General features: G+C 40.5%; 2 protein-coding genes across 2 annotated transcripts; one reads left to right on the forward strand and one right to left on the reverse strand.

The window, feature by feature from the left end:
• Nucleotides 1-277: 277 nt before the first annotated feature.
• Nucleotides 278-8,230, reverse strand: LOC139288125 (coiled-coil domain-containing protein 81-like). The gene is made up of 16 exons (XM_070909389.1): nucleotides 8,155-8,230; nucleotides 7,929-7,990; nucleotides 7,686-7,839; nucleotides 7,242-7,426; nucleotides 7,063-7,137; nucleotides 6,791-6,962; nucleotides 5,832-5,946; nucleotides 5,128-5,221; nucleotides 4,410-4,556; nucleotides 3,385-3,483; nucleotides 2,480-2,649; nucleotides 2,305-2,383; nucleotides 1,643-1,753; nucleotides 904-1,013; nucleotides 645-770; nucleotides 278-416 (listed from the first exon to the last, which is right to left on the reverse strand). The coding sequence occupies exons 1-16, from the start codon at nucleotides 8,228-8,230 to the stop codon at nucleotides 278-280; spliced, it is 1,914 nt and encodes a 637-aa protein (XP_070765490.1).
• Nucleotides 8,231-9,749: 1,519 nt separating this feature from the next.
• On the forward strand, nucleotides 9,750-14,341 carry LOC139285316 (interleukin-1 receptor type 1-like). Its single transcript, XM_070905869.1, has 10 exons — nucleotides 9,750-9,807; nucleotides 10,611-10,857; nucleotides 11,929-12,112; nucleotides 12,253-12,397; nucleotides 12,488-12,550; nucleotides 12,654-12,777; nucleotides 12,914-13,059; nucleotides 13,476-13,619; nucleotides 13,734-13,886; nucleotides 13,980-14,341. Exons 1-10 carry the CDS (start codon nucleotides 9,750-9,752, stop codon nucleotides 14,339-14,341), a joined length of 1,626 nt encoding a protein of 541 aa, XP_070761970.1.
• The last annotated feature ends 1,970 nt before the right edge of the window (nucleotides 14,342-16,311 follow it).

A 16,311-nucleotide genomic window follows, 5' to 3' on the forward strand; every position in this document is an offset into this window, starting at 1 on the left:
ATGTTAGCAGTGAGTATTGTAATATGCAATCATGGGACATATAAATATCAAAAACAACCATATTCTAGGGAAAATAAAAGACAAAGACTAATTTAGGAAAACAGAAAAAACAAATCTCACATTAAAACAGGATCGTGCACACCATAACATTCAAATTATGCTTAACTTATTATTTTATTCATTAGTGACCATCACATGATGAGTTACAAGGGCTGAGGTCTTGTTTAGGCTGTGAGGTTCTGATGTTCGAGTGCTGCTGTCTGTCTGACACTGTTCATCAGATCATGAACTGGGAGCCAGAGAGATAATGCGAGTCTTTCCAGATGTTGGTCTCTCCACAGTTGGTGGTCCTCCTCTTACACTGGCAGCAGCGCCTGTACTGTGCAAGCTTATCCACCAGGAGCTGACCAGCAGACCTGACCACAGAGAGACAGAGTAAAGCATTGGATGGATGAATGAATGACCTGGAAATCGAGATAACTTGTCAGAATGGACCCTTGGTGTCTTAGATATCAGAACTAAAATTAGAAACACTTGCCCCAAAGATGCAGCAACTTTAATGCCAGTTAGAGTAAGAGTGAGTGTGTGAATGGTTAACCAATTTATGAATATATGAATAGATGTAAATGCGTGGGGGGATGCACCTCAGGAAGCGCCTCTCCTCTTCCTCTCGTTGGTGTTTGAGCTTCACACTCCGACTCCACTCATCCTCGATCGACTTGATGATGTCCCGTCTCTTCTCAAAGCGATTGATGCGGCCCAATATTAACCTGGACAGGAAACGTACCAGAGAGAGACAAAAGTTTCCATAGACAAAAATATGTTTGGGACAAAGGATGCTGCTTTTTTTCTCCACATCCTCATTGTTATAAATGTCTTTCATTTCCTCCTTCCTTTACTCACTCAGTTTTGTTGTGTTTGAGCATTTCTCTCTCTTTCTCCAGCTGTTTTTGGCGGTTGTGCAGTTCTTCCTTCTTCCTCTGCGTGGCAGCACTGAAATTTACTTGGAAGAGCTGTCGGTATACAGAATAACATCACATCAACTTCAATATGTAGTATACCAATTTAAAAGGCCTGTTGGCCAAAAGGTACCTTTACTGAAGTACCATATTTCTGTACCATTTCGAGTGTTTTATGCTACTTTACACTGCAACTTAAAAACATTTCAGAAGGACATATTGTACTTTTTACTCCTCTACATTTATGTGACAGCTGAAGTTCCTTTGCAGATTGAGATTTTACGTACAAAATATAGGATCAACAAGTTTAAGCTTCCCTAATGTATGTAAGAATTAACTACACCTCAGCCAGCTGCAACATGAAACTGCTACTTACATGTTAATGCATCAATGATGTCAATCCAATATATACTGTATATATATATATAATATAACCCTGCGTTTTTTTATATATAAAACGCAGGGTTATATTATTATATATAAGGGGTTATTCTGCTAAATTGAAAACTTTTACTTTTGATACTTTTAGTACATTTTGCTCATAATACTTCTGTCGTAGTTGTTTGTTTTCTGTCATGTATGATCTTTGCCTATTTTTGCAACAACAACGACTGTGGTTCTTTCTGCCGTCTGCATGAGGCTGAAAATCAATGTTTACGGCAGCGATAAGAAACGGAGGTGACCTTCTGTGCCCTCTCTCGGCTCTCTGCGTTGCTGGCTGCCGTTTCACAGCGGTTGAACCCGGAGTTGTCAGGCTGGCACTCTGGAGGGTCTGTGCACTTCTTATCTCCCACCTAAAGGACAGAACAGACTTATTGCAGTCATAAGGTTACCATGGAGCAGGCCATGGCATAATACACCACCTGGGCCAGATGTGGCCTGGAGACAGGTCCTTTCTGGCCCACCAGGTTATTTTTTAATGTTGTTGTTCAGAGAATTTATTTCTTTTAATAAGTACTGTGAGTTGGTATAACAGATTTATCTTAACAGGAGGTTTAATGACATGATGTGACTTTGACATGTTCTTATGGTGCAATACACTAAGTAACCAGACCCCCTTTTTACGCGTTTTTAAAGCAGTTTCTATGCATTACTGTAAGTGGTTTGTCTGGGCAGCGTCTGTACTCGTGCCCTTGACTGACAGGATGGGCAGCAGCTCTACTCTGGTGTCTTCCTTTGACCTACAACCTTCCTCAACCTCAACAACACAACAGCACATTATGACATCCATAATCATCCATAACTGAAGCTGGGATTTTTCATAAATCAGCAGACAAATATTTTCAACAACATCCTTTGCAAAAGTCTGAAAATCTTTTCACTTCTTTGTGAAGTGTTTTCTTGCCTGAGTGTCCAGAGCCCTCTTGTAATGTTTAGTTCTCTCGTGTTTCTGCTGGAGCTGCTGAGCCTTCTGCAAAGCTATCCTAAAAACACACACACATACACACCAGATGACACACAAGTTATAACAAGAGATGATTATTTGAAATGCCTGAGCAGTACCACTGCCACAGACTCACTCCTGGACCAGCTGAACCTGGTCTAGATGCTCCATGAGAAGACGGTTGTGCTGGTCTCGAGCCTCGCGTTGCCGCTGGCTCTCTATCTGGCTCTGAAGCTCGTTCATGTAACGATGCTGCTGAATCCTCCTGACAGGAGTGAGGGGCCGAGTCGGGAAGATGAATGAAGGCTAAACACAAGCAGCCCAGACAAGACATTGAATTTTAACAACCCCACAAAAAGATAAGAGTTGGAAAGTGTGATTTAAAGCAATAATCTTAAAGATTTTGATACTATTCATGGATGGATTTATCCATTCAATGTATTTATATTCAGTAATTACCTCTCTGCACAAAGGATTCACAGGAAATTCACAGCGTAAATTTAACTCTTAATATTAATATCAGCCTTACTGTTTACTGTTCTCTCTGCCACAGTTGTATCAGAACTACATTATTTTACTTCTCATGCAAACCGAACGTCTTACTGTTTGCTGCTTCAAATTAAAAGCGTTCCACTGTCAAAACATGGGGTGGCTTTTTATTGGGAAGCAGTCACAGGAAACACAACGTATTTGCCATAGACGTTAGCGCTAACCATGATCGTTCATCAGAAATGTGTCTACAAAACAAGACGTGGACATTTTCTGTATTATGTCACAACGGATCAGTTTTAAACATTGCAGGAAGTATTGTAACAGGAAGGAGAAAGCACAGTGAGCTGTCAGGCTGCACACCTCCAACCCCTCAGGAAGGTAGACTTTGAGAGTGACTTCTTTATTAAAACAACACAAGTTTGTTTGGCTGCACTGTAAACGGATATGACAGTCACTCTTCTGTTGTATTTCTTACAATCTAGCTGCTCAAGGAGTGTTGCCTACCAGAAATCATAAGGATTACAACTTTAATGTCCAGGTTATACTCACAGGGAAGAGAGGACAGTACGTCTTCTCTTTCTTCTCTGACCGTCGCAGGTTGAATGTGGCAACCTGCTTCGCATGCTCACGTTGCTCATTCAGCTTTGCCTGCCAGATGAACACACAGAAACACCTTTTATCATCGTATTGACTGAAAAAGACATTGAAAGTTTATCTGGCCCTTTAATCAATTCTGAGGGACATTGTGATCGGTTTTAGAGGCCATTTAATTGAACTATGATATAATGTTGGCAACAACAATATGCAAGGCACTTAATGTTGTTTCATATTGAATTTTAATATCCCACATGTCCCACACTTCTTGCCCAGTGCTGTAAAGAGGATGAAGCTGTTTTCTCAGCTCTCTGGCCCCGACTAGTCTGGAACCACTCCTCAATTGTTGAGATGTGTTTTTCTTTTTCCTTTTTTACACATTTTTATTGCAGCTTTTACTTTTTCTTGACATAATGGTTTGAGTTGTTTCTTACTTCTGCCTTTGGCCATTTGGATCAAACAGTTTCAAACAGTCTGTGTTGTGTTGTTTTCTGTTGGGTTTTTTTTTTAGTTTTGACTAGAAACCACAAATAAATCCCCAGGGGACTTACACAAATCAGCTTCAGTAACCTGCCGTGGACAATATGTAATTGGTATTTAAAAAGATATAATTTATAGAATATAAAAAAGGGTATATTTATTTATTCCCACTTGGCCAGCACAGTCATAGTTTTTAGCCACACTAGCAGCGTGGCTCTGGGGATGGCACTGTTGGTACGGCCGTTGGGATCACTATTAGATGGATTGCTATTAACAGCGACACAGTTGATGCGCCTGTTTCAAGCAAGCTTACAGCTAACGTCTGTGCAGTCGTTACATTGGATATTTGTGCCGAGTCAACGGGGTCCAGCATTCAAATTTGCATGAATGAAAGAGAAAAATGTTATTCGCTTTTTGTCTGAACACACATTTAGTCTTGTTGCCATAACAACTCACAAGTACACACAGGCATGCACACAAACACCTGCACACGCACACACCTGTTCTTGGTCCATGTACTGCTTGTCTCTCTGTTGTTCTTTAAGCAGTAAGAGCTTCTCCTGAGCTTTCTCCTCTGCCTGCTGCTGCTCTCTCAGGTAGACGGGGACATTTCTTTGGGCCCGCTGCATACACAGGTAGCACAGCTCCTATGAGGACAAGGTCACAGGAAGCTGACAATTATACACTGTAATTAAATAGTAATGTAAAGATATAGTGATTTTCTTCACAGGCTTTCGATTATAAATCATTTGTAGAAATTATTAGTGGTTTATATTATATTCAGGTTTAGGAACATCCCCACAGCTCCCTTGTGGGGAGCACAAGAAAGTTAAAAGAAATACATCTGGTACATTTACAATACATTTACATCTGGTATTGTATTGTCAAGCTCTCCCAAGTTATTTTTAATGTAATTTCATTCTCCATCCCTCCATTTTCTAAACTACTTATCCTGTGCATGGTCTCAGAGGGCTGGAAAACACTGGGTGAACGGCGGGGTTCTCCCAGGCCAATATTGTACTCATTGAGTAATATCAATAAAACCTAATTCCCTAGAAATAACATCTAATGTCAGTGTTACTTCCCAGTCACTCCACCAAGAAAGTGAAGCCACATTGAACCCTCACCTTGAATTTTAGAGGCCACTATAAAAACCAGATTCGATCTACACTTACACACCTCCAGTACACAGGTACATGAACGCACCTACACACTCACCTGTCCAGCACGAGTGTGGCCAGAGCAGCTGGCATCCACACCAGGTTCCTCCAGTTTGGGAGCGGCCTCTGGTGGTGAGACGGAGGTGGTGGGCCTGGGAGTGGAAACAGATTCTGTATTGCTGCATACTGTACATCAAAGAGGATGACTCCCCTGCACATGTGCAGTTTGGTGTTATCTTATTACGGTAAAGTGGATTATTTTTGCACGATTGATGTGTTTTAGGTGTGAATGGGACTCCAACTGTTTCTGGGGATATTATAACAGAATGAGTGGCCCTACTTAGGAGTACTATCATCTGTAATGACACTGACTAGCAGCTAACACTTGCTGGTGCACAGAGGGTCTTAGTGGACTTGCAACAAGATATAAAATAACAGTGGAATCGTTTGAAACCTTTGAAACCATGACAATTAACCCAGATTACAGACACTGTGTCTGTGTGTGTGTGTGTGTGTGTGTGTGTGTGTGTGTGGATGCTGACAGTGCAGGGACATGATGACAGAAGTGGAATCTGTCCCACAGGTAGTTGTGCATCATTGATGGAGCTGGAAGTTGCCCCGGGGCAGTAACAATATAAGACCACCACTGAGCTCTCAGCTCTCACTGACTCGTCTACCTGCAAACAACAGCTCTGTGCGCCTCTCCATACAGTGTGTGCCCTTGTCTGTCTGTGTGCTTTTGTGTCTTTGTGTGTGCAGTACTTGTCTGTGGCCTCCATAGGGGGTTCTGGATTCAGTTCTTCAGACAGGCTGACAGCTTTCATCTTGGCCGGCTGCAGTGTCTGATGGGATTTAGATTCTCTCTGTTGGGGAACTTCTGTAGAGACACACAACACTTTACCCCATTAATTCTGTTTTTAATAGAGATGGGTTTCAATAGCCAGTTCCAGTTGGTAAAATGCCTAGACTCATTAAGCTCTAACTAATTGCATCTCCAGTCTTTTATTATTAGCTGTTTATTAGAGCTGTTCATTCTTAAGCATTGCCCATCGTCCGCCAAACTGAAAATAAAAGCTTGTGTCATTTTGTGTATCGTGACAACGAGTGCTCCACCTCAGCCTGCAGGTGCAACCAGTTCTTCTTCACGTGCAACGACACGGCTTAAAGGAATAGTTTGACACTAAAACACTTAATCACTTTCCGGTTGGATGAGTTTGATATGACTCTATCTCATGTCTGTACGATAGATGTGAAGCTGAAGAGCAGCTTAGCATAAAGACTGGAAGCAGGGGAAAACAGCTAGCCTGTATGTACAAAAACCTCCTCGAGTTTTTTCGTTACCGTGAGGTTGCCAGGCAACCAGCCAAGACTCAAGGACTTCACTACTCCCACCAAGAAACCACAAATTGTCATTGTTACACGTCATTTTTTTTGTACAAACGAGATGTAACTTGTGAAACAAGAGTCAGCGAACTACTCCTCCAAACTGGTAAAGCTATTAATACAAATATGATACATGAGAATTAACATAATTTCCACCACATCATGTTTATTTCATTTTCTCCTGCCACTGCACCTCCAGCTCAGCCTCACTGTGAGGAACAAATGTCATTCTCCATTACAGCAAGTTGATAAGAAATTTGAAAGGATTTGGATTTGATTCAATACTTAATTTAGACTCATTAAAATGCTATCAAGCCTTGTGCAAAAAGTCCTTTCACCTCCTGCATTCCTCTGGTCTGGAGCTGGTGACAAGCACCATAGATCTTTGTCACCAGCTTTGTCGTCTGGCTGACGAGAGCAGACAGTTGGCAGGGTGATGGGGTTGGCAGTCTGTGCCCTCTGAAGCCTGGACAGGCCACCAGACAGTAAAGAGACACTACTCCCAGGTCTCTGGAAGGGCAAAAGTACCAATGATATACACGAATAACATATCCTGTACATTCATGATATAATATAACATGCAAACACGCATGCACTTCTTTATACTCACGTTGTTAAAGGCTAACAGCAGCCTGCCACTTCCATCCATGGCATTAATAAAATCTCTGTTGAACTTCATCCGCACCTTCGAATAACAGATGAGATTAGATTTAAAAGAAAACCAGTGGTCATAATCCACAACAATGTGGATTACAGCATAAGAAATAACAGTATGAGCAGGCGAGCCACCTTGTTGTTCTTAAAGGACAAAACTCCAACTCCCTGTAAGGTGAGAGATACGTTCTGTTCAGAGGCCAGAGCTCTGAAGAGGAGCACAAGAGTTTCTCTAACACAGCCCTCCACTACGTCTCGACTGAACGGAGTCTCTTGTGACACGGCTGCGAAGTTCAGTTGCACCACTGGTAGGTGTGTTGCTGCAAGGGACACACACACACATAGATCCTTATTCTTTCGTTAATGTGTCAAAAACAATGTTTTTTTTATCCATCCCGCTTCCCGCTAAGATTCAAATGTAAATCTTGTATCTCTTTTTTGCTTTTACTCAGTTTTAACTGTAGTAAGTATTTATCTATAACATAAAAAAAATGTATATGTATTATGATATTATACTATATCACAACATACATTCATATTGCTTTTCTTATTATGGCTTTCCTTTAGAAATGTGCTCACCTGCAGCCAGCGGCCTGACCTGCTTTAAACCCAGAGACTGGACTAGTTTCCCAGCCAGGAGGAAGATGGGTCTTTGGATCATTGTGAACTTGTTTCCAATGTCCAACTTCTGCTGAGAGAAGGTGAAGGTCCCCAGTCCCGCCAGATGGACCCCCTATCACAATGGATCAATCAATTTCAGATAGACAGATAGACAGATAGATAGATAGATAGATAGATAGATAGATAGATAGATAGGCTAACCTTCTGTAAGGTCATCTGACGTTCAATGTAGGAGGACACATCAGCCCAGATACTGTTAATATCTGAAAAAACACATGAAGTTTGGTTATATGGCGACATGGAGACGTCCTGAATGACACACATGCCCACTTTATGATCAGTATATACACAGAATATAAACCACCAGCAGCTGAGTGAACAGTTCACCACACTGCCACTGGTTTAAAAAAAAGAGTTTTTGTAGGACCGTTTTGAGAGAGCCGGGAGAGAGTCGGTAAAGTCCGTCTGTCCGCTTCTGACACCAGCCGCAGTATATCAGTCATCTCCGTCAAACAGTCAGATAAATCCTCACAGGATGAAGCTTATAAAACCGTGTCTCTGAGAAGGGTCTTTCCCTTCTCGGCTGCAACGGCCAGAGATCAAGACGAGCACCTGAGAGCCGCGGTTGCCCTTGGCGATGCCCCCCCGCAGGGTTTCCAGTGCGCAGCGGTGAGTCGCAATGCCTCTCGGTCACTGCGGATGACAAGAAACGACAACAAAGGAGGTTTTACGAGTTCAGGTTTCATCTTGTAGCTGCAGTGGTGGAATGTAACTGAGTACATTTACTCAAGTACTGCACTTAAGTCCAAATTTGAGGTACTTGTGCTTCACTTAAGTCTTTTCTTTTCATTCCGCTTCATACTTCTACTCCACTAGGCTACATTTGACGGGGAAATATTGCACTGTTTACTTCACTCTAATTATTTGACAGCTTTAGTTACTAGTTACTTTGCAAATGGAGATTTTTGCTCACAAAACATATGTTTTGTGACATCATATGTTTTGTGAGCAAAAATCTCCATCTCCATCTCCAATCTCCATCTCCAAACATATGATGTTTTGTCATAAATAAAACTACCCAACAGTAAATTCAAGTAGCTTAAATGATTAGTCATTAATCAATTTGCCCGGACTGTCTGTTTGGACTGTTGGTTGGACAGAACAAGCATGATGAAGGCGTCACTCTGGGTAATTGTGACGGCGTTTCTCACTATTTTCTGAATTTTTACAAACCACTGGATTGATCGAGAAAACAATCAGGAGATCGATAATCTGTAATTTAAATAATCGTCAACTGCAGTCCTATAAAGGCAATGAGCTCATCCTCAACCAGCTACAACAAAACCCTGCTGCATGGGTAATAATAATCTCAACCTCAATGTTGGGAAATATAATTGACCAAAAATATGATTTAATAGTCAACGGTATTAATAACATCAAAAATTGAAATAGTTAAAAAAAAAAAGAGCTTTTGGGAGACTTGGACTCGTGACTTCAGTGTTTCTACAATCTTACACTCAGGTCAATTTTATTTATAGCCTGCTGTCACATAACCTATCACAAGTTTGACAGGAGGCTCCTTAAAAAAAGAAAACGGGTGAAAACAGGGAGAATCAAGAGCTACGGAGAAGGGATCCCGAAGGAGACAGACGAGGAAAATGGATCCGGGAAGACGCCGAGCAACTTCCAGACTGATAACACTTAAACAGCACTTTCTCTGCCACATGTGGATAATAGGACAGCGGATATCATGCATGCGTGCTAAGTTCACTTAGGGTATAGGGGTTTTTACAAGTGCTTAATAAACACAGCTCGTGTAAACTAGGTCTAATGTAAATAAAAACAGGAAATGTTTATCTAGTCTCTTCTTTCAGTTTCAGTTATGAAGCCACCAGTAAATCTGATTCGTCTGTAGCCTTTGGTTTTCCACTGAATTGTACTTGCTGATTATATAAAGCGCGTCTCTTCTGAGACGACACTGAAGCCCCTTCTGGATGCTTGATGTGTGGTGGTGGTGTTATGATGATGAAGATGAAGATACTCCTGGCTCTTCTGCTTCTCCTCCTTACATTATTGACAGGTAAGAGAATGACCACTTCATTACAGAATATGTCATAGATGGCAATTAGACAGGGTGAATAATGTGTAAATCAGTGGCGTGTGGTCCCTCCTGTAATTCCAATTGTGAAATACATATTTTAATGAAAAATCGTTAATGTTACTGTTGTGTAAGTGTGTGTGTGTACATTTAAGTTGTTACTCTCACATGATCAGAGTATATACGTTTATAATAATACAAATGTAATAATAACACCTAAAGATAAGTGATAATAATGTCAATGTGACAGAGACAAGGCTCAATAATAAAATATCTGACATTAACACATCTTCAGGAAGATTGTCATTTATTCCTTCTTCATCAAATTAAGTCTACAGTGGCTGATTGCTCTTGTGACTCTGTGCTCAAGCCGAAAAGGGGTTAAGAGGTCAACAGCAAACTATAATATAATAATATATAATATGACAATATCAAGAAGAAATAACACGTTGAATTCAAAATCTGTTGCCAATGTTACTAAAGTATACACACAATATAAACAAGCCTACATTCTGATATATCCACGTGGTTATGAGATTTGAGACTTTATGAACACGGAATTTAACAGCTACACAAGAGTGGTGTCAATCTTCAGGTCTAACTCTTCTCTTGTAAGCACATAAGTCACAAATGCTTTGATGAAAAGACTAACCAGCCACATTACAGCGACCTTCAGAGCATACAATAATGATGGTTTTGACATTTCATTCTCAATGTCCACAAACCAGTTCATGTTATAGCTTTACACAGTAAGATTAACTAAAATGTGTGACACCTGTCCGCAGGTGTGTGTTCCCGGAGAGCCAGAAAGATTTATTATGTCAAGGCAGGTGAGATGGTGGCGCTGCAGTGCCCCCTTAGAGGTCATGGTGATGCCAAACTGATCTGGACCAGTGACACCACCAAGGAGATGAATCTGACCAACATGTCATCAGCTGAGCAGAGGCAGATGGACGTGCTGATTCATGAGAGGAGCCTTGTGATTCTCAGTGCTTCTGTTAATCATCAGGGGAATTACTCATGCTCTCTGGGGTAAATTACTAACATTCCCATATAAACAGCATTCCTCTATTACAAGGGAGCAAATATCCCCAGAAAACACACTTTAGCTGCAGAGGCTTTCGTTTCTAAAAGTGGCATAAATAATTCAGGCATGTAAACACATTTCACTCCTAAGGAATTAGTTTGTCTATAAGCTACAAAGATTACTGATGGATGAGGTTTCACATGAGTTATTTCTATTAGTTATATCTTAATTAAGATATATTTGCTTTATTAGACAGTATTAGAGGTCATACTCTGAAAGAACATTTTACCTTGTGTTTTGATGATAGTTGTTGTATCTAACATTGCTCGTCATCTTGGTGAGCTTCGGATTGAAGGATAAACGAGACTAAAAGTCTACAGCCATGCTAGCAGCTCTGTGATGATGCTGTACTTAGCTGAGCTTTGAGCTAAATGCTAACATGATAACAATGACAATGTTAACATGCTGATGTTTAGGAGGTGATGTTTACCAAGTTCACCATCTTAATTTAACATGTTAGCCTGCTAACATTTGCTGATTAGCAATAAGCACAGAGTACAGCTGAGGCTGATGGGAGTGTCATTACTTTTGCAGGTATTTAGTCATAAACCAAAACATCTGATCTGATGATAGATAGATAAATAATAAATAAAGCAATCCATCATCCAAAACTTGTTCAGACATTTCCTTCAAAAACCACATGATGAAAAGTCAGAGGATCACCAAAGTCATAATGATTCATCCTCTGGGAATCCTGAATGTCTGTACAAAACTGGTGTGGTTAAAAATGTCTCTTATCCAGAGCTTTATCTCTCCATCCAGATAGTTTTGGTTCTTTGCAGCACAAAACCTTGTCAACCGTAAATCAAATGCAATTAAAGGTCTGTTGTAATGTGGTGGCAGCAGCCAAGTGATACCCAAACTGTCTGGATGTAAAAATAACACACTGGCTAAGAGGAAAGATTGTATTTTGGAGACTGATCCCTAAAGCCATCTCTACTTTCACATTCAGAGTAAAATGTATGAAATCTAAATGTTAAATCTTCACATCAACCTTTTCTTTAATGACATGACAGGAATGCTGGCAGCCAGTCCTGGTTCAGGCTGACGGTATACACAACACAGAGAGAGTATGAAGAGAGGACCAAGTATCCTGTGACATGTTACACGCAGGAGTCCTGCACATTGCATTGCCCTGATGTAAATACACCTGCTGTAAATACCCCTGATATTACCAGCAGCGGCATTATGTGGCACAAGGTATTTAAACACAGCAGGTTTGTGAGTGTGAACGAGATTTGATTGTAAAATAAGAAGATGCATCATGCATGATTTTTTTTACATTTAAGGCAGGTTTTAACCTCATGCTTTAAAATTCAACTTAATTTTCCATCTTGTAGGAGGGTGAATCATTGCCAAGAGACAGTCACTTCTCGAGCGTGGAGGAGAACGACCACGGTGTCTACACCTGTACCAGGTCTTACCTGTATCATGGTCAAATATATAACATGACCTTTACAGTGGAGCTTGATGTCCAACCAAAGGGTAAAAAAAAACACTTTTTGGATACATTCATCTTCATAGACTTTAATATGTTTTTTTAAGTGTTACTTGTTTGTTCTTTTTGTTGCACAGAAAAACCTGTGGCATCAGTGATACTTACACCACGCGCAAATGATGTATTTCCTGTAGATTTAGGTGAGTTTCTGTGTTATTGTGTAGATGCACACACATACACACACTTGGCTACAGCTTTAGAATTACCTAATTGTAAAATTTGTATAAATTCTTTTTTTTCTAGGCTCAACAGTGGTGATTGATTGTAAAGCTGTTATGAACTCAGACTTTGATGAGGTCTTCTGGTTAAGTGGAAACTCGTTTGTGGGAACGAACAAAGGCTTACCGGTTTTCTACAATTACACATGGTAAACACAGATGTACCAGCTGTACCAGCTCTCACAAATAGGTTTGGAAGTGCCAATGTTATGTAGCCACATGAGCGCACACACGTTATAGCTAACAGTTGTCCTTCTTTATCTTCCTCCTTCCGTTCCTTTCCAGGGAAAGGAATACTGGAGGAATAAAGATGACAGCATCTCTTGTCTTCAAAAAAGTGTCAGCTGAGGATCTATCAAAACATTATAGCTGTAAACTGGAATCCGCATCTGAACCCTCGAGTTTTGTCACCATCACCTTGGCCCAAAAAGGTATACAAGAGGGATGAATAGATAGAATGTTGGCTTTACTATTGTTGCTGTTGTACATGGTTGTTTCCAGCAGTGTTGTGTCAATTTACTGTCATATATCATCATATATCACTATCATATTTTTATTGTCAATTTGTCTATTTTCTTTTTATATTTCTTGACTTTTGTAGTACTTGCTTTTTTTATTTTCTCTTACTGTGTTTATTGCTCTGCACCAAAAATACCAAAGCAAATTCATTGTATGTGAAAACCTACATGGCAATAAACCTGATTCTGATTCTGATATAGCTCGAAGCAGTTCAGTTTATGATCCTTATTGAGCACATCTCTAATCCACACATTCAAATTACAGGGAAGTTTCATCTGGCATCTGCTACTTTGAATAAATGATCATTTTTAGAGTTATGTCCCTACAGCTTCTCCCATCTCCCTCTCCCTGTCTCTCGGCATTGTGGGCATCATGGTGGTGATTGTTGTGACTGTAGTTGTTTATGTGAAGTTGAAAATGGACATCGCACTTTTCCTGCGCAACACTCTTGGTTGCTTTCGCAGCACCTCAGGTTTGAATTATGGTTTTAGCTGTTGTTGTAATTTCAAGACAAAGGCAGCCATGTCGTGTCTGCCTGCATCAGTATGTGACAGCAGTGACAAAGCCGTCGTTGTTGTTTTCTTAGATGGAAAAAGCTATGATGCCTTTTTGATGTGCTACAAAAGCAACACAGATGCAGGACTGAATGAAGATGACAGAAAATGGCTGGAGAGTGTTTTGGAAGAGAGATTTGGTTACAGTCTCTGTCTTTATGATGGTGACCTCTTACTAGGGAAAGGTATGGTGTACTCATAAATATCAATAATGTATAGTTAGAATATAGAATTATCACAATGAATGAATGTATAATCTGAACTCTGGTTGGTTGCAGCTGTGGCAGAGGCAGTGTTAGACCGCATAGAGCAGAGCCAGGCGGTGGTTTTGGTTCCCGCCTCTTCACATCCTGGTCCAGGGTCTGGCCTGCTGAGTGCCATCCATGCAGCCCTTGTGGAGCGGCAGACTCGCTTGATTTTCATCAAAACTGAGGCAACAGAGGAGTCAAAATCAGGTTCATTGCCAGAGGCTCTACAGCTTCTTGCCGAGGCTGGAGACTGTGTCACCTGGAGGGGCTTACGCTCAATGCCGCCCTCCTCCTCCTTCTGGAGGCAGCTACGTTATTACCTACCTGCCCCACAGCATGCACCGAAAATAAAGCTTTTATCTCAGACAACTACCCAGGATGATAACAGTTAAAATATTTACCAAAAGTCAGAATTAATATATCATATCAATGTTTTTGGCATATGACTTAAGTATATTTTCAAGCCAGTCACACTGCAAGATGGTTACAATTTGTAACTGAGAATTATTTTTAACTTAAATCTGTTAACATCATTAATTCATTGTTTTAATCATTTGTATTTTGCTATATATATATATATATATATATTTATATATATATATATATATGTATTCTGAAGCTATCATCAAGGGATTCACTATTTACATGCATCATTTATTTCCCCTATACATCTCCATATATCATAAAAGGCAATGCTTTGGTGTAGTGGTGCCCTCTCCTGGTGAGTCCCAGCACTGCATATCTTCCATATCTCTCTCCCCACACATGAGCAGCTCTTGCGTGGTTGAACACATCTCATTGAGCATATAGATGTTTGTCACAGCAGACATTGTGACAATTATGAAAAAAACACAGGTCATGTTAGGGTTCAGGTTACATGGGCATCATTCATTTTATTATTTACGCCTGTGGACTAAACTGAATATTAATGAAATGTAAAAAATGCACTTCTGTCTTTTCTGTTGTGCTAGTACTTTTAAACCTGCCTCAATAAATGCTTTTGATATTAACAACATGGAATTAATATGTGTAATTTGAAAGGGTTAGCTCTGTTAAGCACCACTCAGCACCAAATAGCAAACAATTCTCAACTGACCGGTGAAGAAAGTAAAACATTTATCAGCTAAGAACTCAGAAATGTTTCTCAAGACTTAGTGAAAACCACAATTGAGCCAAAAGGCCAGTGAATATTGGACTTCTATTCATCCGGTGGCTGGAAACACATTGTTGCTCCATGTTTGCTGAATAAGCAGGCCATTGTTTGCTCATTAATGAACACCCTGACAAGCAGGTGACCTGATGAGGTCAGTTTATTTGTCAGCTTTTTTATAAATATATTTTTTCTGCCACCTAGTGGAAGAAAATCCATAAGTGCAGCTTCAAAGAATGGATCCCCTTTGAAACAGAATAAACTGCGTTGCCATGAGATTAACCTTTTGCTTTCAAAGTCTGCTCAATGATACACCAGAATCTCCTCTATCACAGCATACTTGTTGTCATGGATACTAAACTGTCACAACTTCAATCTGGCTCAAAACAGTCCAAACTATTGTAAATGAAGGTTAGTGAGGTTTGAGCACATTCAGCCCCCCTCCTCACTTGATGTAGTCAAGCTAAGCCTAATGTTGCCGTCACGGCAGAATTGTGAGGGTAGACTGTATTGTCCTGCCGTGGTGACAAACAGGCAGGAAAAGAATAACTGTGGGCAGCGTACCTGCGGGTGGGCCTTGCTGCCATTTTTGTTGTGATCAAACTTTTGTGTTCACTCCTTGAACAGCTACTTGGTCATGAATACAACAGAAGATCAACTGGTGTATCTGTACACGAGGCAAGTAGTTTTCCACACAACAGCAGAGCATGTTAAAAAGACTTTGTTTCCTCGCTGAGGAGCAAATCAAACAGCTCACTGTTATAAATGAATCTGCTGAAGATGCAGATGGACAATTGTACTCAGCGGTAACCTCAGAGATAAATGCATTGCATTTCCTGTGACTTCTTCACAATACAAGCCACCCTGAGTTTAACCTGTTGGCCTCTTTTAATAAAAAGCAGCAGCAGGAAATATGTTTGGTTTGTATGAGTGTCTGTCTACAGTTTGGTGCTGAGCAGGTAGTGTACAGTGGGTTTTTAGAGCTTTTTCACTGTAAACAGCTGCCTGCTGCAGCCAAAAACAACACTATGAGAGCAGTGAGAGAGAACCAAAACAGTAAAGTTGCTGGACAGTGACACAATGAGCTGAAATTCGGTATAAAGCTCCGTAAGGCCGAGGGGAGCTGCTGATTCAGGTGATAATTCTCACTACAAGCGAACCCTTTCACATTGTCACACTGTTTTCATGTCATCATTTGATGCATAGTTGTTA

The sequence above is a fragment of the Enoplosus armatus genome, chromosome 1, assembly GCF_043641665.1.
Source record: "Enoplosus armatus isolate fEnoArm2 chromosome 1, fEnoArm2.hap1, whole genome shotgun sequence".
NCBI lineage: Eukaryota > Metazoa > Chordata > Actinopteri > Centrarchiformes > Enoplosidae > Enoplosus > Enoplosus armatus.